At 47.1% G+C, this 23,798-nt stretch overlaps 1 protein-coding gene across 8 annotated transcripts in view; it reads right to left on the reverse strand.

Annotated features, from left to right (window-relative positions):
- The window catches only part of LOC108938584 (disabled homolog 2), a 35,383-nt gene that overhangs the window by 5,429 nt on the left and 6,156 nt on the right, over positions 1–23,798 (reverse strand). The window contains exons 1-12 of one of the 8 annotated variants that reach the window (XM_029259643.1): positions 22,313–22,735; positions 11,278–11,483; positions 5,854–5,993; positions 5,079–5,177; positions 4,803–4,934; positions 4,360–4,443; positions 3,595–3,618; positions 3,466–3,516; positions 3,009–3,071; positions 1,562–2,224; positions 839–989; positions 221–679 (exon numbers count right to left, since the gene is read on the reverse strand). In XM_029259643.1, the coding sequence (XP_029115476.1) occupies positions 221–679; positions 839–989; positions 1,562–2,224; positions 3,009–3,071; positions 3,466–3,516; positions 3,595–3,618; positions 4,360–4,443; positions 4,803–4,934; positions 5,079–5,177; positions 5,854–5,993; positions 11,278–11,362 (1,951 nt within the window). In that variant the 5' untranslated portion in view covers positions 11,363–11,483; positions 22,313–22,735. Of the gene's footprint in view, positions 1–220; positions 710–838; positions 990–1,561; positions 2,225–3,008; positions 3,072–3,465; positions 3,517–3,594; positions 3,619–4,359; positions 4,444–4,802; positions 4,935–5,078; positions 5,178–5,853; positions 5,994–11,277; positions 11,484–15,318; positions 16,491–22,312; positions 22,736–23,798 lie in introns of those variants that run through there. The other 7 variants (XM_029259638.1, XM_029259637.1, XM_029259644.1 and 4 more) reach the window with 7 other exon arrangements.

Consider the following 23,798-nt stretch of genomic DNA (forward strand, 5'->3'; position numbering starts at 1 on the left):
CAGTGTGTGTGTGTGTGTGTGTGTGTGTGTGTGTGTGTGTGTGTATGTGAGCAAGGCAATGTTTATGACACCGATCAGTTTCTGGGAATTTACCTCACAACTTGCACACACTTCTCCTATGTGTTCAGTATGATACAAAAGTGAGAGTGGGAGGAAAGCTGATTTTACTACAGAAGTACTGGGGGAAGACTGCACTTGTGTTACAAGATGAACTGCTCACCCCTTCTTGCAGGAACCACTGGAGGTTTGGCGAGCTGGAAGTCCTTGAACATGTCCTTTGTGCTCTTTTGCTTCTGCTCGCTCAGCGGGTCCAGGGACAGGAAAGCTGTGGTCTCCACCCTTGGGGCCTCCTTTAGCGGAGCTGGCCGGGGCGGGGGCTGTGGAGGGGGACTGGATGGGCCAGAGGCGACAGGGAACACGTTGGTCTGGAAAGGGTTAGCCAAAGCAGAGGGCTGAGGCCACGGTGCAGCTGCTGTAGGCGGAGCTGCCTGGCTCCAGGTCGGTACTCCGAACGCTGTCGGCGCTTGTCCCCAGGATGGCGCGGGCGATGCGCTGAATGCCAAAGGCTGAGAGGAAGACATGGGCTGCGCATTTGATGCTGCGGTTACGGAGACACCATTCGGGGCAGGAAAAATGGGGGGTGCTGGCGGTCTCCATGGAGCTGTGGCCAAAGAAGGGGCTGTGGTCGGGGTGCCCAGTGACAAAGCTCCTGTAAGAAACAGATCATCCCTTCCAACGGAGGCTAACGGACGGCTAACGGACAGCTGTTCTGATATGACGCCGCTATGGCTATAGTGAGAGGGAAAAGACAAGACCGAGCTCAACTCTGAGGTCTTACCCATTGCTGTCACAGGGCTCGTGGTGTTAGCTGGAACAGTACTGAAGACACCGATGGGGCTGGTCTGAGCAGGGTCCGGCTGAGGTGGAGCAGATTCTTTTTGGCTGGATGAAGTGAACAAGTCTGGTCCAAACTGGTTGCCTGTAGGGGACTGTAGAAAAAAAAGATAAAGCAGTTTGAAATCTCCTTCCTATTTTCATTAGCACGTCTTATAAAACCATCGAGCAGCATTACTCGCCTCAATAATTACGTGCAAAAGAGGTCAATTAAAATGACAGTCCTGCATAATGAAAGTTCACCAAGAAAATTCAGTAGTCAGATACCCATGTTTAGTCTTTGAAACCATGCAAGTAATGTTTTTAATAAGCCATTGGCAATATTAAAACTCACCTCTGCATTATTTTTTTATCACTGAGGCATAAAAATGGAAGACAAAAAAAGTTAGTAGAGAATTGTCCAGTCGGAAGGGACAGGCGAACTCGCAATAAAGTAGGTTAGGAGAACCACAAGCACACCTATAATTGACATGTCTCTGTTTCACCCTCGGTCCCTCATACGTTAAGCTTCTCATGCAAAAAGCAGCCACCGAATGTGACTTTGTGACTTAAGGAATTAAGTGCTCATTACAAAGTGAGTCTCTAAAGGGTTAGGAGCATACGCAACACTTCTAACGGTCTAGTATGGAAACATGCAATGCATTTTCAGGTTGTCTCGCGTCTTCACCTTAATGCCTCTCCTTCCTCGTCCAGCCTTCGTGTTGAGCGGAGGAGGGCTAATGATCACTGAGTCCTTGGCTGGGGGGCACGGGGGCTCCACTTTGCCTACAGACTCAGGCATTGTAGGATTGTGCAAGGGTGCATTTTTGGCACAGGTGTCAAAAAACGGGTTCTGGGGGGATCTGTAATGCAGACCATTCTGCTCCCTCACAGGGAGTCCATTCTGAGTCCAGTCAGTTGCATCTGCCACCTTACCCTCCAGTGGCCACTGGCCATTGCTGAGTGACTGTATAACAGTCCTGTTGGAAAGCTGATCAAACTGCCGGGCCAAGTAATCAGAGTCGCCGTTTTGACCGCCATTTACCTTTGGTGAGCTAAAGATATGGGAGGGCTTTCCTTGGGTGGCACTATCCAACGGGGGGGAAATCACGGGGTCCGCCCGTGTGGGCTGGTCGTTGCTTTTCGAGAAGGGGTCATCGCTGAAGGGGTCTGCGGCAGGAGCGGGAAAGAAGTTGAGCTGCGAAGAGAAAGGCTTTTCAGGAGAGACGCTGGTCTGGGGCCTGGGCCAGGGGACAGAAGAACAGGAAGCGGTGAAGGGATTTCCTTTTACACAGTTCTGACTGCTGTCAATGTCAGTGGAAAGATCCAGCAATAGGATGTCTTTACTCTCCTGGTAATTGACAGAGAGAGAGAGAGAGAGAGAGAGAGAGAGATGAGTTGAGCTGGAAAAGCAAAACACAACTCAGTGAATTAACTGTACAGAACAAAAACAACCTTAAACATGCCGTGAAATCAAAGTGGCACACTCATAAATCAGCAACATCAACACAGACATGCAGGTCACTGAATACAGTTGGCACTTCACATGATTTTCATGACGGATGGCACCGGGATTCATTAAGATTTCCCGAGAGGCTGATCTTTGCATGATGAAAATATGCTGTGATGGTGAAGCAACGTTTGCAAATTCATGGGCTGAAAATGCGTTAAAAAAAACAACAAATTACCTCATTTTGATTTTTTCATTGTCATGGGAATTTAATTGAAAAAGAACAAAAGTTTATCAGGAACTCGTAAAGCATAAGAGCACATGACGTTTGCAATGTATTGAGCTACACGGTACGACATACAGTATATTTAGTGGGTGACTGCTGCAGTCATGGTCACACTTTCATTGTTCTTAAAGTTTATTCAGGTGAGAAAGTAATCAAAAGTATTTCTTCACGTTCACACGTACACATGTTCTTCTGAGCTCACTCACTACTGACAGTACGAGGTAAGAGCTACATGAAGAGCCCCTTGCTGTAGCTCCTTTCTCTATGACCTTGACCTACAGAAGCCCCTTTGGCTAATACAGGGCCTATACGTTCTGTGGACACTGGCAGTGTGTGCTCTTGCATTGTTGGTGTGTACTATACAACGCGTGCATTCTGAGCCATAACGGTGTGACCCACCGAAGGCGAATGCAAGTCTGGTGGTGTTGACATGTCTCCAAAAAGGTCCAGCTGTCCATCACGCTGATGGAAGAAGAGAACAGAGAGTCATCTTGGGAGCATTGCGGAGACACTGGGAGAGCTTCGAACCCAGAACCTCCACATTATAAGATGACGACCATAAGTTGCAGCTTTAATCTTCACGCTACATACTAGTCCGATGAAGCACTATTATTGCAATTACAATTACAATTACAATTGTTCACCCATGTATACAGCAGTGTGTACTTATGGGAGCAATTCAGAAGAGTCCAGCAGGAATAGGCTTTGAACAAAAAACCTTTGCATTACAAGGTCAACGGTCCTAAACGGGATGCAAACCACTGCCACACAAGTATAAATGTGTGGATGCTTTTCACTGGGGTTTTACCATAAATCTTCAATACTTTAAAAATAATAGATATGGTATTTTACTTACTTTAAACTTGTCTCCCTGGCTTTCACTGGTAAGCGAAGTGTTTCCCCCATTCTAAAAATGCAAGTAGACAATTTTAAAAAGGACTGTTATCAATGACTTAAAGTAATTAAAAACCATTTTAGTGCTCACCTCTACTGTTCTACTTATTTTGTCCTAGAAAATAAATGCAAAAGAGATTAATTAAATTAATATACATGAGTAATTCTCAAAGACAAGCAGTTATAACCAACGTGCAAGTTAAATATGCGTCGTCTATATTAGCTTACGACAGCTCAACAGCAGAAATTGTGCTGCCGTTCTGCTACGGTTCTATAACGGAAAACACACAACACTCTTTCAAATGAAATTCACGAAGCGAGGGGCTGCAGCACACATGGCAAACTGGTGCAACCCCGCAGGGGCTGTGAAACACGCATGAAACCAAGGCAGGAGTGCTGGCATCTCAACACGATCTGAAGTGCAGCCCTGCTGAAATCACAGCCACCTACTGCAAATGATACGATCCAGTTGTGTGGACTCCGCTATTATGGGGTTGCGTTGAGCAGAAATGGGGTTCAAGTGTGTTACAGTTAAATTTACATTCGTCTATTTAGCGTTCCGCTGTACATTTCGGCACAGATGAAACAGACAATTAAACGCGCAGCAGATGTCACAGATAATTACAATGACTTCAAGGCAGCTCCGAAATCATCTCATTTACAGAGGTAGACAAACACAAAGCAACATGCCTCCCTGGGCGAGCTGGGCCTCCAGGAAGAACTCCTTTATGTAGGGAAATTATGTAAATTAATTTTTCTTTGCTTCCGCGGCGCTGAGGAGGAATGGCAGAATTGTGCCTGGGGCCTGTTACGTTACTGTTACATTACTTCGATGCGACAGCCCTGCGTGACACACCTTGTTTGTGTCCTCTGCTTCCTTTTTCTTCATATTGAAAATTAACTGGAAGAGATCCTTCAGGTCAACAACCAACGGCTCAGCCTGAGAACACAAGACAGAGGAAGTGTGCCGGTCGGCGCGTAAACGTAAATCGGATGTGTGATGCTCATGAGAGCACAGACAGCATTAATCTCCACAAACAGTGAGTGTAAATAAGAAAATGACACAGCGGGTTAACAGCTACACAAGCGCTCCTGGGGTAAACAGTGAAGAGATAAACTCTGACGCTACTTATGGAGGACCACCTGGTGTTTCCTGCGCTCTCCGCTGCAGAGCCACATTCCCACTAAATGCGGCAGAGATCTTCCCAGGAGCCGCGTGACACTACGGCAAAGCAAGAAGCCCAGAGAACCTGGGGTTAATGCCGAGCGGGGGGCAGCGCAGGCCCCACTGCCACGTACCTGCTGCGCGGTCTTAATGGCGAAGAACTGATGCTGTCCCTCAGCTCCGCAAACGTAACCAAAGGCTCGGCTATCCGTCACATCCCGGGCGATGAAGGAGATCTTATTTACAGGATGCTCGTGTTCTATTACCTTGGGGTGGCCCAGACACAGCATGTCAGTTAGACTTCGTAACTGGTGTTCATATGAGGCACTGATGCTGCGACCATACTCCTGACTCCTGCAAAAGGTCTTTCCAGCTTTATTCCACTGTAGCGGCCAGAGCAGCAAACTCACCCCGGTCTTCTCGTCAATGACTTTGATTCCAGACAGGGATATGTTGATCCACACTTTCTGCTTGTGCTTCCCTTGAGACCTAGAGGCAACTGACATGCCCTGCGTGTGAAACAGAGGATGCTGGGTAAGCTCCCGGGCTGTGGCTTTGGGTGTCGGTTTCAGTCCTGAATAGTCTGTGCGGCATCTGGATGTTCTCCTTGTGTTCATGCGGCTTTCCTCCAGTTGGTCTGGTGTCGCCCCCTCCCCCAGCAGTGAGTAGTAAACCTAAACTGAATGCGTGCAAAACTGTCGAGTGGATGGGTAGAAAATAATAAGCAGCTTAGCGCAGCGTATCTAGTCCTCGAAATCACCAAGGCATCGAATCAATACCAGCTGAGTAGAAGTTAATAAAAAAATAAGCAGAGGTGACACAAAACCCTACAACAGGTTTCCATGCCAACATGTAGCATTAGGTTCGGCACTCATTTGTAGAAACGGAAAAACGTGTCCACAGGGTTATAGTTAAAAGACCGCGAGGGCAACCGAGGTTACGCCTCCCCAAAAGATTTTAACTGCAGTAGCTGTAGTAAATACGCAGCGGCTTAACTGTGTGTAAAACTTTCAACGGGCAGCTGCGAACACCGTTCGGAGCAAAAGTGGCGCAACGAGGGAAGAGCGCGAGACTCAGCCGTACGAAAAAGGGACTGCTCTGGGACACGAACGGACAACCTTCAGGTTTCGAGTCCGGTCCCGTAAGCGCGGCGCTGCCTCCTGTCCTTGATCGCCTTCTCCGTACCTTCAGTTTCATCATGGAGTCCTGACTCATCTTGTCACCTCTGGCTTCGGGCACATCATCCACCCCAATCAGCTTGGCTTTGTACCGCACGCCGTCCCCTTTAAACCTGGCCAGCAGGAATTCGTCCGTCTTCTCGGGGCCTGCCACGACAAGGAGACGGAAGAGGCCCAAATTATCTGTAAACATCCACAAAATAAGCGTCGCTCTGGAAGTCGTCAAGCGTGACGCTTTTCTACCTGCTCATTTGCTTCGCGTTGTACGTGGTTTTCTACACCCAGCTCTGTTCTTAAGCTTCTCTACATCCGTGCAGTCTAACATTAAATGAGGAACAATGCACCCCGACAATTATACTCCATTTAGTAAAATTACAGCTGACGAGTAAATCGGCTGGATAAAAATATCTTAACGCCACTTACGGACTACTCCCTGTCTAGGTGGCCCACTTTTGAGCGGAGACGCGTGCATTTTAAATTCCTTTGCGCCTTTTCAGCAATACGGCTTCTGTAGACGGAGCTGGAAACAATACGAGTGTCTCTCCCCGCTCGTTTCCAGCGTCCTCGCCAGTTTAATCATGCAGCCACGAAAGCCAAAACTTGCGCTCAATAGGAAGAGTTTGAACCTTGTAATTCCTGCCGGACACCAGAACGAGATCAAAATAACATGAGCGACAAGGGCAGAACGCATCCACTTACCCGCCGAGGGACATTACCGCATCCGGACCGGAGCCGCTGAAACGGAGAGCTGTGACACCGTGACACCGTGACGCTACGGCAACATGCAACAATGGAACTCTGATGCAACAGCAGCTTTGGAGATGGATTTCCTTTCATTGCTGCTGCTGCTTTGGCAGAGTGCGTAATAGATGGTTCCCAGCCCCCTTCATTAAAACCAGGCGAGCCCCGGTTCTCTCCCCAGTCCGCTATTATGGCTTGGCGGTGCCACTAACACCATGACACGGGAGATTTTCACAGCCAAAACCATGTGCCTCAGCTTACTGTCCCCGCAGTAAATGCTCCTCGGTGCAACCGCTTTGGAGAAACAATGTTATGCCGGTGCTGAAAAAACTTAGCGAAACATATATTTCCTAGTCAGCTTCCTCGGAAAAGAAGAGAATCCCATTAAACAGTGTTGCTGCTCTGCAACTCTTTGAAATTTCTGTCCTTAATGACCTAAAATCTTACATGACAGGAAAAAGGACGTGTTGTACTCCAGCATCACTGCTGCAGCTCGCGAAGAGGTCATTTGGAGAACACTGACGCTCTTCTCTTCTCTTCTCTTCCTCTCTGCTTCTCTTCTCTTCTCTTCTCTTCTCTTCTCCTCCTCTCCACTCCCCTTCTCTTCTTCTCCTCTCCGCTCCCCTTCTCTTCTCCACTCCCCTTCTCTTCTTCTCCTCTCCGCTCCCCTTCTCTTCTCCTCTCGCCTTCTCTTCTCTTCCTCTCCGCTCCCCTTTTCTTCTTCTCTCCCCTTCTCCTCTCCTCCTCTCTGCTCCCCTTCTCTTCTCCTCTCACCTTCTCTTCTTCTCCTCTCCGCTCCCCTTCTCTTCTCCTCTCGCCTTCTCCTCTCCTCCTCTCCGCTCCCCTTCTCTTCTCCTCTCACCTTCTCTTCTTCTCCTCTCCGCTCCCCTTCTCTTCTCCTCTCGCCTTCTCTTGTCTTCCTCTCCGCTCCCCTTCTCTTCTCCTCTCGCCTTCTCTTCTCTTCCTCTCCGCTCCCCTTCTCTTCTTCTCTCCCCTTCTCCTCTCCTCCTCTCCGCTCCCCTTCTCTTCTCCCCTTCTCTCCTCTTCTCCTCCTCTCCGCTCCCCTTCTCTTCTCCTCTCACCTTCTCTTCTCTTCCTCTCCGCTCCCCTTCTCCTCTCCTCCTCTCCACTCCCCTTCTCTTCTTCTCTTCTTCTCTTCTTCTCTTCTCTCCTTCTCTCCTTCTCTCCTCTCCTCTCCTCCTCCCCTCCTCTTCTCTTCTCTTCTCTTCTCTTCTCTTCACTTTTGGAGGAAAAGGGCCATTTGGCACACTGCCTTCTGCAATACTCTGAAGGAAAAGGTCTGTTGACGATTTCCAGAGGCTAAACCGACACATTCGTAACCGCGAGCTGCTCATGACTCTGGGACTTCAGCTGGATTGCAGAGGCATTCTCAGCCCTCTGAGTCTCTGATCAACACTGCCTTTGGCCTGCTCGGGTCCACTTTTGCCTGCTTTGGCCCGCTTGGGCCGGCTTGGCCTTCTGAGGTCCGTCTTGATGCTGGTGCCCTGGCAGTTTTTGAGGCCTGTGCTGACTGGGTGGCAGGGAGCCCCAGCTTCTTCTTGAGCCATAACATGAGGCCAAAGCGAGCAGCACCATTGACATTCTCAGCATGTACACTGGCAGCAAGCTGGAGGTTCCCTCAGTGATCACCCGCCCACCTCACGCAGCACACACACTCACACAAACAAGTGACCCTTACACTAACATTCAACACTTCCAGTGTCACATGCGATTGTTGCTGTACATGGAAGGGGCCCAAAGAAACTATCGGAAAGACACTGGTAGAAGTGTGGTGCTGTTTAAAAAAAGAATGGGCCACTTATAAGAAATCGCTGAACAGATGTGTTATAGACTGAAAACATGTTACATCTTGCAATGCACAACTCTTTACGTACTGTATACTCACTTATGGATTAACTGTAAAAAGTCAACTTTTAAAGGGACATTTCATTGCACAAACATTGCTATGGTAACATCGGTAGCCTCTTGCAGGGCTGTGAAGTCTCCCAAGGCACACAATTTCCAGCCTGGCCCATTCCCCCTTTGCGGTTTCATACGTATACAAGGAGAGACATCGTTGCGTTGCTTTGGCCTTGGCTTTCTTCAATAATGAGGTGATGACAGACCAAGTGTGGGGTAATACAAAGCAGTGAGATCCACAGAGGTGGGTGGGCTGCTTCACAGACAAATAACTCTTCATACACAGAAAGTTACCCTGGCCCGACTGTAGCTGTTTGGCTGAGCTCCTTAAATATATTCCTGGATATTTAAAAAGTCAGTGGTGCAATTCTGACTTTCATAAGTAAAGTTATCTGGTATCTCAGTACCAATTACACAAAAGTTATATTTGTACAATTTTATATATTAATTAACTGTTAGTACATAACTGGCATCCCGTCCTGGGTGTGTCCCCTCGGCCTCGCGCCCCGTGGTGCCGGGTACGGCTCCGGCTCGCCTCGACCCCACTCGGGACAAGCGGTTGTGGACGATGCATGGATGGATGGACGGATGGATGTACATAACACATTGTACATGACTGTCACGTCCACACCCGCGCCGCAATCGACAGCACCCGACGACGATCCAGCGCCTGATGACAATTAGAGCACTCGGCTTTAAAAGACCCTCTTTGGCTCCTTCACACTCTCAGAATCTCACTGAGACAACTGTCTTCCTGAGTGCTTATGTCCCGATCTCCTTTATTCCAAGTCCCAGTTCTTTGTTCCCCGGCTTCTAACCATTCGCCTCGTCTCCTGACTACGTCCATGGATCCTCACTCCACTCTGACCGCCAATCGACCGACTCTTCGCCCGTCCCCGACAACGAGAACTCGCCTGACCCCTTGGTTCCTGACAAACGATCCTGCACTTGGGTCCAGCCATCCCCACGTCCTCTGTCCCACGTGACAATGATGATAATACATGAAGTAGTAAGACAGCAGTAAATGCGACTGGAACAGCTCTGAAAAGAATATTTTTAAAAATACTTTTCTGTTAAATTACTTTCGAATGCTGCACTATGGGTGTTTTGTAAACACTTGACAAAAGTATTATGAATGCCAGCTAATGCATTTGAAGCTGCTTATTTTAGAGTATCTTGTTTCTCTCGTGGGGGGCGCGGTGGCACAGTGGGTTGGACCTCGTCCTGCTCTCTGGTGGGTCTGGGGTATGAGTCCCGCTTGGGGTGCCTTGCGACGGACTGGCGTCCCGTCCTGGGTGTGTCCCCTCCCCCTCCAGCCTTACGCCCTGTGTTGCCGGGTTAGGCTCCGGCTCCCCACAACCCCGTATGGGACAAGTGGTTCAGATGATGTGTGTGTGTGTGTGTGTTTCTCTCGTTGAATGTAGGCAAAGGCAGAGAACTGAGCCGATTTGGTCCTATGGGAGCTAATGATAGTGACCAGGCTGGCACAGAAATGTCAGAAGTATCACACTGGGTGGCATGGCAGCGCAGTGAGTAGCACTGCTGTCTCACAGCGTCTGGGTGGTGTGAGAGGATGTGGGTTTGATCCCCACTCAGTCTGTGTGGAGTTTGCATGTTCTGTGTGTGTGGGTTTCCTCCCACAGTCCCAACATATGCTGTTCAGGTTCCCCCATAGTGTGTGAGTGACAAAGAGAGTGTGTGTGTTCCACTGATGTATGGATGAGTGACCCATTGCAAGTAGTGTATCTAGCAGTGTAAGTCACTGTGGTGAATAAGGTGTGTGGGCTGATAACACTACACTGAGTTCACTGGAAGTTGCTTTGGAGAAAGGCATCTGCTAAATAAATAAATGTGAAATTTCAAACTGGGAATGTATCACATGAATATAAAAGAGTCATGCATACGGATGTCACTTGTACTGTAGTTACCTCCTTCAGGAAAGGATGGGAAGACACAGTGACAGTGCTGCAATGTGATATTAAGAAGACAAACTGAGGCCACTCAGATAATATTGCTACTAATAACTCGATTCGCAAGGGGAAAAAAACAACAATGCTGTGTATGTGGGTGTCATACAGCAACCTGATAAAGACCCATCGCTTCTACGGTGCTTTCCCCGCAGCCTTGCCCTTTCAACATGGTGTTTTGAAATGCGATGTGAACACGGTGTCGGGACACAGGCACCTGTCTAAAGTCCTGTCTTACAAGGGCCTGCGTGTGGCTCTCAGGCCTATGGCACCAGCAGCACACCGGGAAGTTGCCACCAGACCCAACAGCCAGAATTTGAGGCTCCACCTGCAGCACGCAGCTTCCTCACTGCTACTCACAGAGTTAGGGTTAGAACTGCAGCTACACGTGAGCAATAAGCCAGCGGAGATTTTTTTTCAAAAAACACTGCATTACATGTGCTCGCCTCTCATCGCACCTGGACTTGAGAGACAGGGAACATGATACATATTCAGTGAAATCAGGAATAAAATACATTACGTACCACGTTTGAATGTGTTATTCACCTGCTCTTGTAAGAACATGCGATTGGATTACCATACGTTTTCCTGGCATGGAAAACTAATTCAAGTTACAAGGCAAAGTAGAGCAGCAGAAATAGCATCACAGCACCTAAAAATACCTGGCAGAGAATATATGAGTGCTGTTACTGTTTGGCATGAATAACATGGACAGCAATTGACACGGCACTGGAAGAGCAGGCCACCAGGAGTAAACAGCTCCCGTCTGCACCCAAAATCCACGCTCCCCCTTCAGCACATACCTTTCTTCTTCTCCTTCTTCGAGGGGGTCTTCACGGGAGCCACGCTCGCCTGGCTGTTTACGTTAGTCTCCACTTCGGTCGACATGGCAGGAGGGCCAGTTGATGAGAAATCACGGGGAGGTGAGAATGAAAAAGAGCTCCTGGACGGGGAGGGGGGGGGGGTCTCGGAGCGGTTCGTCTCAGAAGTCACTCATGCTCAGTAGCGCCTGGGGGAGAGAGGGGGTGGGTGACGAAGGAGTACCGAGCTTTCAAGAGGCACAGAAGCAAAGCCAGGAACAGGAGGGTATGTAAGAAGAAATAAGAGAAAAGGGATTCCAAATAATATGAATGTTAAGCGCTACAAAGCTTAATACGGTATTCCCAAGCCACACGTGCAGAGAGGGATTATACATTTTTAAAATTAAACTGATCATATACCTCATCGTTTTCGTCAACGTTAAAATGACATCATGCATGAAGAAATTTTGCCCAGAGCACAGAATCGGAAATAAACTCATTTATCATTCCAAGGGTACAGGCATCCCTCAACCTACTAAATTAATTCGTGTTATGACTGAATGTTTTAATACCAGAGTAACAGTTAATAAGGAAAACAAATATTTACGCAAGCTGTAAAGAAATTATTAACAATGAAAAAAATCAAGTGAAATAAGTTCAGCAGTCCATCTATAGGTGTCTAACAAGTGAGTTCAGAGAAATAATAAATTCTTCGACAGGGCCCTTCCTGCCGGCAGGTTACGAGACCCCACATCGCCGGTCGCAGCACAGAGAAACTATGGCACTGGTTTAAAGCCTGCCTTCACTGGGCTCTTATTAGCGGTACGAATGTGTCGGTTAGGATCTGCAATTATTTGCTCCCGCTTCGGTTCAGACACCCAGTAAAGGGCCTGATCAATGATATTATCATTAATCCATTTAGTGGACATGTTTTTTAACAGCAACTTCCAATGTGAGTTTTGTATAATGAACTGCTTGCAGTTATTTGCCCAATTTACGCAGCTGGGTAATTTTTTTTTACCTAGGGTAAATATTCTGCTCAGGGGTACTGCAGGAGGGGGTCGGCCCGAAAGCTGGATGTCAACAGTGCAAGAGGGCAGCTCTAAGCACTACGCAACCCGCAGGCATCTTGATGAGTTGTCTGCATTTGGGCTTAAAGAGAACCACCCAAGTCACTTTTACTGCTAAGAGGAAGGGGGTGGTGGGGGTGGGGGTGGAGCCAGAGCAACCTGACACCCAGACCACCTCCAGCTGAGTGCTGGGGAGTTCCAGGTTCTTTTACATCTGGGTTTCATCAAGGACAACGCTCACCATAGCGGGGTCCCGATCCTCGCTCAGCTGCTCTGCTTTCCAGCAGAGTACTGGGTTCCGTACTCACACGTGCGTATTTTTGACTGCCTTTGCAATGTTGCAAAAACAACTGAGATACCAGAGAATATATGCCTCTGGATGAATAATCACAATTGCAGAGAATGTAAAACATTAAAGAAGTCCATTATTGTGGACTTACGGACGTATGATGCAACAATTGAATAAGAGTCACATCCGATGACTCATTCACAGCACCACATCACCTTAGAAAATTATACCATGAGCAACACAGTAAAAAGCAGGATAGAGCCAATGGGCCTTTTACGTGCACACATACTGTAACGTACAGCGAACCTTCATGGTGCTAAGAGAGCCCAGAAAGACAAAAAGACATCCCAAAGGCCAAAGACCACCGGACAAGTGAGGGAGAATGTGACTGTGGTTCAGTGAGTGTGAAAGGTGTCGGTCTGTCACAGAAGAGAAGGCCACCAAGTCTCTCCAGTCTCCAAGTCAACAAGCAGTCTCAATGGCAAGGGCCAACTGGACCCATACTGTTGTCTGGCCACTTTGAGGGCAGCACCTCGGCGGAACTGCTGCGACACATTTCACAGCACAAGGGAAAAAAAAAAATGAAAGCACTAAACAGGAATGTGCAGCAGGCGAGCTCTGTAAATGAGAGCATAAAGAACGGCGCCGCTGAGTATTTCGGCTCATTACGAATCAGTGCACTGCACTCTAACTGGGGTCCAGTGGGAAATCAGCCTGTGCGTCTCATACTGTCTGCTGCATCAAACTCTGAGAAAAAAGAAAAGAAAACAGATTATTACTCTAGTTGTGTATTTCAGTCACACCTTCAGAGGCGAACAACACTGCTCATTGTGGGGAAGGAACAATATGTGTGTTTTACATGCAACCTTTTCATCTCTCTGGTTCAAAATTACGGCAAGTCCACTCAACTGCAGGTACTAATTAGCTTGAAAACAAGCTCCGGTATCCCAAGCTTTTCTCCACATTAAACACACACACACACACACATGCACACACACCGGTGGACTGCAGTATGAAGCTATAAAACTTTAAATGGAAAAACTGCAAGGCTACAGAGCAAAATGTAGTGTGCAAAGGTAGATGTATTATAAGGTTCATTTTGCAGCCGTGATCCCTTGCAAGAAATCCAGAGAGCGAGTTTCCATCTGCAAGCAGATTGCACACATCGGAAAAGTTGGAATTTAATGATGACACATCATGTGTGAATTACAGCTGTAGTGAAAGGGATGAGAAATTACAGGTTTGCAAAAAGGCACCCCTAGTTTCATCACGGTTCGATTTGAACGAGTTTATACTGGTGAGAAAGTGGTACAGAATCAAAAGCATAAAATGAACACGGATACATTGCGAAGATGGGTACAGAACACCAAAAACCTTCCTCTGACAAGAATTTCATACGAAAGGCGTAATAAATACTCCACTGGCTAAGTGTGAATGTACACAGCCACGTGGAAGGCAGTATAAAGGAGAAAGATGCCTTGGTCTTCTTTACAACACCTTTATGGGGTGTGTATGTCCTTCAGTGGGGTGTGTAGTGGCGTAGCAGGTTTAGACTGTGTCTGCTCTCTGGTGGGTCTGGGGTTCGAGTCCTGCTTGGGGTCCCTTGCGACAGACTGGGGTCCCGTCCTGGGTGTGTCCCCTCCCCCTCCAGCCTTATGTCCTGTGTTGCTGGGTTGGGCTCCAGCTCACCGCGACCCTGCTCAGGACAAGCGGTTTCAGTCAATGTGTGTGTGTGTGTGTGATATCATATACTGTATATTCACATACATACAGAAACAACGAGTCGTGACGCATTTATCTTTATCCTTCCCCAGTCATGACAACCTACTCAATTTTAGGATTGAAAGTGTTTTACTGTTACTAATTAATACTGTCTTCAGCTGGAATCTGCCTTCAGCATATTCCTCCTCCGGCTGCTGTGTTTTAATATCCTACCTTCTTTTGGTCTAAACATGCCTGAAAAATCAGGGCTGAAACATCTTCTGCTCTTTCCTTTAACGTTCCCTTTTTTTATTACTACAGCCCAGGCCAGTTATTCATTTAATTTCTCATGGCTGCTTATAGGTCATCTTTTAACATTCCTTAACACTGTCATTTAAATATGATTTGTGGCTGGTAAATTGACTAACGATTTTAATGAATTCTTCAAAAACCAACCAGGGTAACAGCAGAGCAGTGCTTTCAACTAAAAGGAATTCTGCACATAAATGGGATTTTAAAAATGATTTGCAGCCCCCTAATGCCTTCGGAAATTACAACCCATTTTCTTCATGTGAAAATCCTCTCCCTTACAAAATGTATGGCACACCACCACACACTACTGCTGAAGGCTCTACTGACCTTCAAAAGTTGGAACAGCATGCAGTTTGGCGTTAGTGCTTCACATTAGAGAAAAACCCTTGGGATAAACGAGACCATTCCACTCCTTTCTCCTGCGGAGGAACCCGTGTCGCCGCCATCCACCAGTATTGATAAAGATAGGCTGTTTCCAACTGCTATTCAGACTGCTGATTGTGACGAGACCAATAAAGTTTTCACAGTTAGTCCTGAGCTCTACCATTATATTGACACGAGGAAACAGTCCCTGAACCCACGGTGTAAAGCAAGTCTGTAACCAGGATTACACAGGTCATACAGGGTACTTCCACATCAGTATAAGAATTTGTCACATTTTTCTCTTCTTACCTCCATGCAAAAATGCATCTTGGAGCTTTTGCAGCTCAACTATCACGTCAAAGCATTCAGGATGTCCATCATTTCATACTCCAACAACTTTCCAAAGTCGCTCTCTGAATAGGGTTACAGAGAACTGCGAGAATTTTGGTGCCCCAGGTCTGCCAAATCTGGGAATCTTATACTGGACTGATCTCTGTGCATCCGCACTGTGTCTAATACTTCACAAAAGCTAAAAGAAAAAAGAAGAAAAAAAAAAAAAACACATTTCGCCTCCATTCCAAAGAAATTAAGTAACACTTCCTGTGCTATTTCCACGGGTTACAGGAACTGCTGCTATTTTTAATCTCCAATGTATCCAAATTCCCGTAGAAAGCATTTCTTATTCTAAATATAAGCTCCTGCGAACTCCACCTAACGTGTCCCCATGAGCAAGGACACACCTTCAAGTAAAGTTACTCTCTCATGAAACTCCACTGCCAGAGTTGTGTGCGGGACGGGGGGCAGGTCTGTGTCCAGCGGCAGGGTAATGAACAATGGAAGTAAACATGACTTTCCTGTTTTCACGATGCTGGCTCCACCATCGTGCTACGATAAAAACTGGCCCTTGAGGGCCCTTAACTTCATGCACAAAGAGGAACCCAGGTAGGAACAGTGCTCCAGGAAAGCTTCTTTGCATCCTGTAGGTCTCAGCTTCTACTGGGCATGTAAAACGTCAACAGGCAACTGCTGAAGATGAGCCAGAAGAAGATGATCAGCGCTTGTCAAAAAGAGTGTGAGACCAAAGAGCCTGAGCACTAGTGAAAGCAGTGCACTAAGTCCTCTGAAAAGAGTTTGAAGGTGTTCCTCCACAATCAAAACATAAAACTATTAGCAGGGTATGTGGACTAATGCAAACACCGTGCATCCTCTTCAGACTTTTTCCTTTTCTTGTGTCACTGCGTGAGAACATGTCCTTCACCCTTTGACACAGCTAACTATATGTACTGGCTAGTCCCTCCTCCAGAAATTTTTCCCATTTTTTGGCATTTCTCACTTTGGAATGAGGACTAAAGTCACATCTTTGTAAAGTGATGCCTTGAGTTTTCATCTCACATTCACATTCCACTAACTTAGAAAGTACTGCAAACATAAATCCACACAACTGCTGAAAGTTTCCAACATGAAATTCTCACTCCTAGTAACCCATGTAAATGTATAAGCGAAACAGTGATTTTAATTGAGTCATTATAAAATTTGAACATTTAGGAATTTTTACTGAGACTCTAACATCCACATTACTCTTCTGCTCTTCAGGGCTTTATACCTCCCCTACCTCCAAAGATATTTTTTTAGGTTAGGGAAAGCTGGTATCATAGGGGTTAGTGCTACTGCTGCTGGACCCAAAGGTTGCAGGTTTAATTTCCATCTCTGGTTGTAATATCCTTGAGCAAGATACTTACCCTAAATTGCTGCAGGAAAATTACCCTGCTGCATAAAAGGGTAAATAATTGTAACCTTAACACTGTAAGTCACTTTGGAGAAAAGTGTTAGCTAAATGGATAAATGTAAATGTACCTTTGTATGGCTTTCGGAGTTCCAGCCATTTGTGCACATAAAGGGTTTTTAAACAAGACTCAACTTGGGGGAAAACAGATGATGTCAGACTGACTGAGACCAAGTACCAGGCTGGAATAACTCAACTCTTCACTAGACAGCACTCCAAAGACCTGCTGTGATTGCGATTTTTCTGCAGCAGTAAAGGTCTGCGAGAGAATGGTTCGAACAAGACCGTGTGTACGATGGCAAGAGACAAAGAAGACAGCACAACTCCTGTGGAATCTCAGATGACACACGGCCGGTGCTCTGGCCAGGTCCAAACAGGACTTGTAGCAGAACTCACAATGAGAGGACATCTTTCTTTCAAGGAAAAAACAAAATCGCCATGACGCTGAGCAGAAGAAATATGCTGTGCTGCGTATGCTAACAGCAAGTCAACAAAGAAAGGGCAGCTTCAGACACTCCTCCTTCCCTTTGGCCAGGTTTCCATGGATCCCTGGTGCCAAGGAGACAGATGCTGGAAGCACCATTCACCTTCAACAAGTAATCATTCTCAAACTATATCTGTGAAAAGAAGAACATTTCAGTCTGAGAAGGAGAAGTTCAAGTAAAATCCCAAAGTTCATTTTCGAGGACCAGGTTAAACCTAGGACACTATTTCTAGTATTCTGTGGGTTCGAATTAACGGAAAATGAAAGGCTGACCATTGCTAACAGGGTAGTAAATCAGGTGAAGCTTGCTGAGCTGTGAAAGACCAACGGGAATGGAGGAACAAAGCAATAGGGTGGCACACGGTTTAAGGTTTAATACTCAGATGGTAACCAGTCACAGCGAAACACCAGGTAACTACTCCCAAAACATTTTACAAAAGATGCTCTCAATGGGTCACAAACTAAATCAGTCCTTGGGTTTAAGACTAATTCTACTTCCCCAGACAGCAAAGTTCAAAGATCAACGTGGTAACGACCATGACGTACGGTAGTAAATCTTTGTACGCATAGCTTGGGTTACAAGGAGTCGGGCTTCTATGTGCCGAGCAAGATTTCACATTCGTTTTCATGAGGAAATGTAGCGCAGTGCAGCTTCAAGAATGAAACTGTATTGCGAATTAATCACAGATCTGTACTAAAAGACCCAAACTCCGTTCGAGGGATACCGAACTGTGACTGACACAGCTACAAGCACACACACATACTGTCTGAAACTGCGGGGTCGCGACAAACCGAAGCCTAACCCGGCAACACGGCGTGCGAGGCTGAGGGGGAGGGGACACACCCAGGACGGGACGCCAGTCCATCGCAAGGCAGCCCCAGCGGGACTCGAACCCCAGACCCACCAGAGAGCAGGACCTGGGCAAGCAGGCCGCACCATCGCTCCCCCTTCGCTACAAGCCTAACGTTTGAAAAAAAACAGCCTGAACATATCAGTGTTGCACCGATGATCGATCGACACTCGACCTTCATGTTTTACTCCAAAGGCCTGCCACTGACTACAGAATAGCCGAGGATCATCGAAGTCCGGAAGAAGCAATACTCAGATGAGCTGACACAGAGCGCGGGAGCACTGTGCCAACATCTGGTTTTGATAAAACTGCACACTTCATAGCCTTGGAGAATGAGAGACCAGCTTAGCAAAAAGCCAAAACACACCAGCTCTGAACTGACATCTGAAGAAGGGGCTTTTTAAAATGTATTGCCATACAGTCACACAATATTTCAGTTGTTTAGAAACTGAAAGAGAGCAGTCATACTGCTACGTTTCCTGCCAAGAGCTATCGTCAGCGAGCTTGGGTATGGCCATTATGGGAGCAAAGAGCCTCGAAAATATAACAATGGCTTAGCTGCTGAGAAGAGTAAGTTTACAGCAGAAGTGCCCCCATTAAAGGTGGAGATTCAGCAAAGTATTGAGAGCCTCCAAGAGAGAAAGAGAAGAACGAGGTTTAGAGAGAACAAGACCGGGGTGGGTGTCCTCAAGACACTGCAGAAACGCCATAAATCAGCAGACTTCCTGGGGTTCACTATATGATTTACATACACATTCCCACTAAAGGAATCTCATAATGAAATACTCGCCGTCTGAATGGTTGGCAACTCGGCACTGCGTTAAAGCCGCAAATGTGCACCTGCACTCACATCCACAATAGGAGGTTAGCGCTGGTACCAGTGTCGTACAGCGTGCGCTAAAACAGGCAACAATGCTGGACACGAGTCAAACTGTACGCAGCAAAGTTATAATTATGCTCTTCTACTATACACATAAACATGCAATAACAGTTTATTATTTTGGATGCGGTGCATGACCTGAAATGTCCTCCTTTTCTTCTACTTTTTCAAACGTGAATCCTTTCAAGCCGGTACGTTTCCAGCAGCTATTATTCTATGTGGGAAATGTCCATGTTGTCCTACAACATGATGCCTTAGTTATTTAGGAAAAATGCATTTAATAACTGGATGACATAGTATAGACAAGATTTTGCACAAAATAAAGTGCCTGCTGAGCAAATTATATTTACATTAAGTAATATGCTAATTCACACTGTATCGACGGTTGCTTTAAGTTCGAAGGAAAGTAAAGTCCTCGGCCTAGAGAAAGGTGAAAAACACTTTGAGGAGAACAGATCAGAAAGCAGGCTTCGATAAAATTAAATGGACAACTGCAGGGGGCACAAACGGCTCGACGTGTAAATACTTTGTGTCTTTCGGTGTTACATTTATTTGTAACTAGGGGCTGAGCAATGGAGGAGCACAAATGTTTAAAGTACACAAATATTATCAGCAGGGCGTCCAACATCTCCTATGCATGTTCTCCAGCTGCAAACACACACACACACACACACACACACACACACACACACACACACACACACACACACACACACACACACACACACACACACACACACACACACACACACACACACACACACACACACACACACACACCGCTCCTATGTTCCGGTCTCTGCACAGGCTCCCTATTGCTCCTAGGATTCAGTTCAAGACTCACCCTGACCTCCGTACCCTTACACTCTCACCTTTCTCTCCGGTCTACCGCAAAACCTCTGCTCCACCGCTGGGTTCTTCCTTTCTCCAGACGCACTAAAAAACACGGTTCCTTCTCCCTCCTCGTTCACGAGCTGTGGAATAAGCTTCCGATGCATCGGATCTGCTTCCACCCTCCTGACCTTTAGAGACCTCTCGAAGACGCACCTCTTTTCATGGCACCTTGGGACTGTTTAGTCTCCACTGATCGACCTTTACCTACATGTCCATTTAACTGCTCTCACTAAATATTACTCCTGTACCAGTATGGCTTTCACATATCTGGTCTTGCTTGGTCCTGTTTCTTCGTACCCACTCATCGATCCTGTGTTAATGACAGTGCTCACCTCAGTATTGGCCCTTAGATGTTACCCTGATTCCTTCCATGTACTCTTGAAAGCACAGTTGTGCTGTTACAGAGACATGTAACATGGCTGTTTTGCTCATGTTTTAAAAAAGAGGGGAAAAAATAATGAAAAGGTAATTTTGAACGTTTTTGCCGTGGTGACTGGGACAAAAAGTGTCATCGATGTTTATAGACGCCATACTCCGGTTTAGGGACCATGGTAGAAAAAAGACAGTAATTGGGGGAAAAAAAAAAACATGTAACTTGGCTATTTGAAGTTGCGGATGACTGATAGAACTTAAACCAAGCGGAACCAAGACGAAGAGCAGAAAGAACCGAGAACAATCGAAGCCGGGAAAACAACTGACATTTCATAGCGGACTAAAGTGCGGGTCTGGGCACCATTCAGAGCTGGATTAACAAACATTAGCTCTGTGTGTGTGTGTGTGTGTGTGTGTGTGTGTGCATGGGTGGAAAGGACCAGAAAAGACGTGGACAAGTCCAACTGTATCATCAGTACCGTTGTTCTTTCTGTGATGTTAATGACATGTAGCATGTAGCGTAGCTCTGTCGTGTGTCATATTGTACAGTGTGACACTACAGGTAGGGACAGTATAGTACAGTACAGTGAATCACATTAAATACAGACACAACACCCGAACGCGACATTCATTTCTGTGAGGAGCGCTTCATGCTGACACATTGTTTAAATATGATTTAAATATTTGCAATAAAGAACAGTAAACCTGTCCTCCTTTGACACTTTTGTTTGGAACCTGGAGGCTCAGCTGTACTCTGATCAGTTCTCCTCGATCCCATAAGCGACTCGGTATCTCGTGTCCTCCACAAGTTCCAGCAGAGCAGCACTTTCGAACAGCAGGTACGGCAGGAAAGAATGCGTGGAGGCTGAAGGAAGCACTTTGTTACAGTGTGTCCATCGGAGGGGAAAAGGAGAACCAGAGAAATGAGAGAAATGAGACAGTGAGACAGAGATACAGGGAGACAGACAGAGCAAGACAGAGACAGAGAGTGACTGACAGACAGACAGAGATACAGACAGAGAGACAGAGGCACAGACAGAAAGGGACAGAGAGACAGAGACAGACAGAGCAAGACAGAGCAAGACAGAGACACAGTAACTGACAGACAGACAGAGATACAGACAGAGGCACAGACAGAAAAAGACAGAGACAGACAGAGCAAGACAGAGACAGAGACACAGAGTAACTGACAGACAGAGATACAAACAGAGGCACAGACAGAAAGAGACAGAGAGACAGGGACACAGAGAGACAGAGATACAGAGACAGAGAGAGCAAGACAGAGACAGAGACACAGACTGACTGACAGACAGACAGAGATACAGACAGAGAGACAGAAGCACAGACAGAAAGAGACAGAGAGACAGAGACAGTCAGTCCTCAGCGAAGCGCCACCCCGCTGAAAAGACGCGCATCCCGTTTCCAGGCATTTCTGCTCATGATCTTCTACCTCCGAATCACTGCAGTTATTTAACGTTTTATTATCATGTGCGACGACATTTTCATTTTGGGTAAAACGGTGGACTTTTAATTATATCTATCATCCATCCATGATCCGCACTGCAGAAAATGACGTTCGCTTAAGGAATCGTGGTAAGAAACACAGTGTGAATGGACCTAAGGGAACGCTGTGCTACGCGACGGTTTCCTCCTCCTCCTCTGCCATAAAAAACAGCACGTTCCGTACCTTACTGTACCGTACCGTACTGTACAATTCACTGTACTACACCACACGTACCGCTCCCGCACCGCTCCCCCTCCTCGCCCTGTGTGCGCGAACACTTCCAGCATATTTTTATTAATGTATTTACTTATTTTTTTCCGGGAAAAAGAGCCTCGTGAACGCGCCTGCGAAGCCCGCCCGGCGGTGCAGCAGCTCGGCGCGTCGCTCTGTTTACGCGGAGAAACCGGCGCCGCCGCGGAGCCGCAGCGCTCGCTCGCAGACGCACGCAGACGCCACGTCTGCGGAGAGCTCGCGCGCGGCGCGCGAACGCCTCCAGCAGGAGCCAACAGCGGACGTGCTATAATGAAACACTCACCCGCGTCTCGAGTGCGGCGCCCGGCGCGCTCTACATGGTCCGCGCGCTGGAGCGTGCCTGCCCCGCTCGAGCCACTCACTGACGCACGGCGGTAGGCAGCGGCGTTCCCTGGCTGTGCGCGCGCGCTGGCTGCGAGCGATAGCGACCGGCGGTTCTAAATGAGATGCTGGCGGCCCGCGCTGCTAGGAATGCGCCGACGGGAGCGCGACTCGGGCCGCTACCTCACACTGTTAACCCCGTGCGGAGCAGTTCCGAGCAGGACGAGGTTCCTGTCTGTCGTCAGCCGGCAGCCCTAGAGGAGAAGAGGGGAGACGAAAGGAGGGCTGTTCGCGTGGCTCTTGCGACACGTCCACCGCGGGGCGGGTGATGTGCGCGCGCGCGCTCGCTCGCGCTCGCTCACTGTACGCGCCTCTTTTTACCAGAAGTGCCGCGCGAGCGGTGTTGCAATCGCGCGGCCGAAATTCCGTGAATCCAGCGGAGAGTAAACATGTGTAAAGGCACCTAAACACAGTGGATCACGCGAACTTTTTCTTCTCCTGAACTTGACGTGTTCCCGCGGCAGTGCGCTCCTACTGTACCACGGTACTATACTATGGTACAGGGCTGTCTCACGTCTTGCGTACTCTTCAGCTAAGCACGTAGCTACACGGAGCGTAACATGTAGATTAGATATTCATTATTAAAATTACCCGCTCTTGATTGATTTAGATTAGAATTACACTGCTTCGTTTCCGGATTGTGCAGATCTGACAATAATAATAATAATAATAATAATAATAAATTATTATTGTTGTTGTTGTTGTTGTTTTTGATCCATCATCTAGCTGTATAATAATAATAATTATACAGAAAATTTATATATAGAATAATACAAGAAATTATGTATAATATAAGATGATAATATAATAATAAGAATAATAATAAGAATATTATTATTATTCTTATTATTGTTGTTTTTATTATTGATCCATTGTCTACCTGTATAATAATAAGTATAATCAGTTAGTTGATTCAGTAATAATAATAATAAGATTTACATGAAACTTACATACTATCACACACACACACATTTTCAGAACCGCTTGTCCCATACGGGGTCACGGGGAACCGGAGCCTACCCGGGAACACAGGGGCGTAAGGCCAGAGGGGGAGGGAACACACCCAGGACGGGACGCCAGTCCGTCACAAGGCACCCCAAGCGGGACTTGAACCCCAGACCCACTGGACAGCAGGACTGTGGTCCAACCCACTGCGCCACCGCACCCCCTCTACATACTATCATTAATCTGTTATTCCAGTCAGGGTGGTCAGGAGCCTATCACAGAAGCAGAAGGCTGAGCAGGGTGTGCCAGTCCATTGGTGGGTAGGACAGACGCACTAGGAGTGATTTTTACATTTATTTATTTAGCAGACACTTTTCTCCAAAGCCACTTCCAATGGATATTATGTAGAGTTATGAGCCCACACACCTAGGTCACTTACACTG

This window comes from Scleropages formosus, chromosome 17 (genome assembly GCF_900964775.1).
Source record: "Scleropages formosus chromosome 17, fSclFor1.1, whole genome shotgun sequence".
Taxonomy (NCBI): domain Eukaryota; kingdom Metazoa; phylum Chordata; class Actinopteri; order Osteoglossiformes; family Osteoglossidae; genus Scleropages; species Scleropages formosus.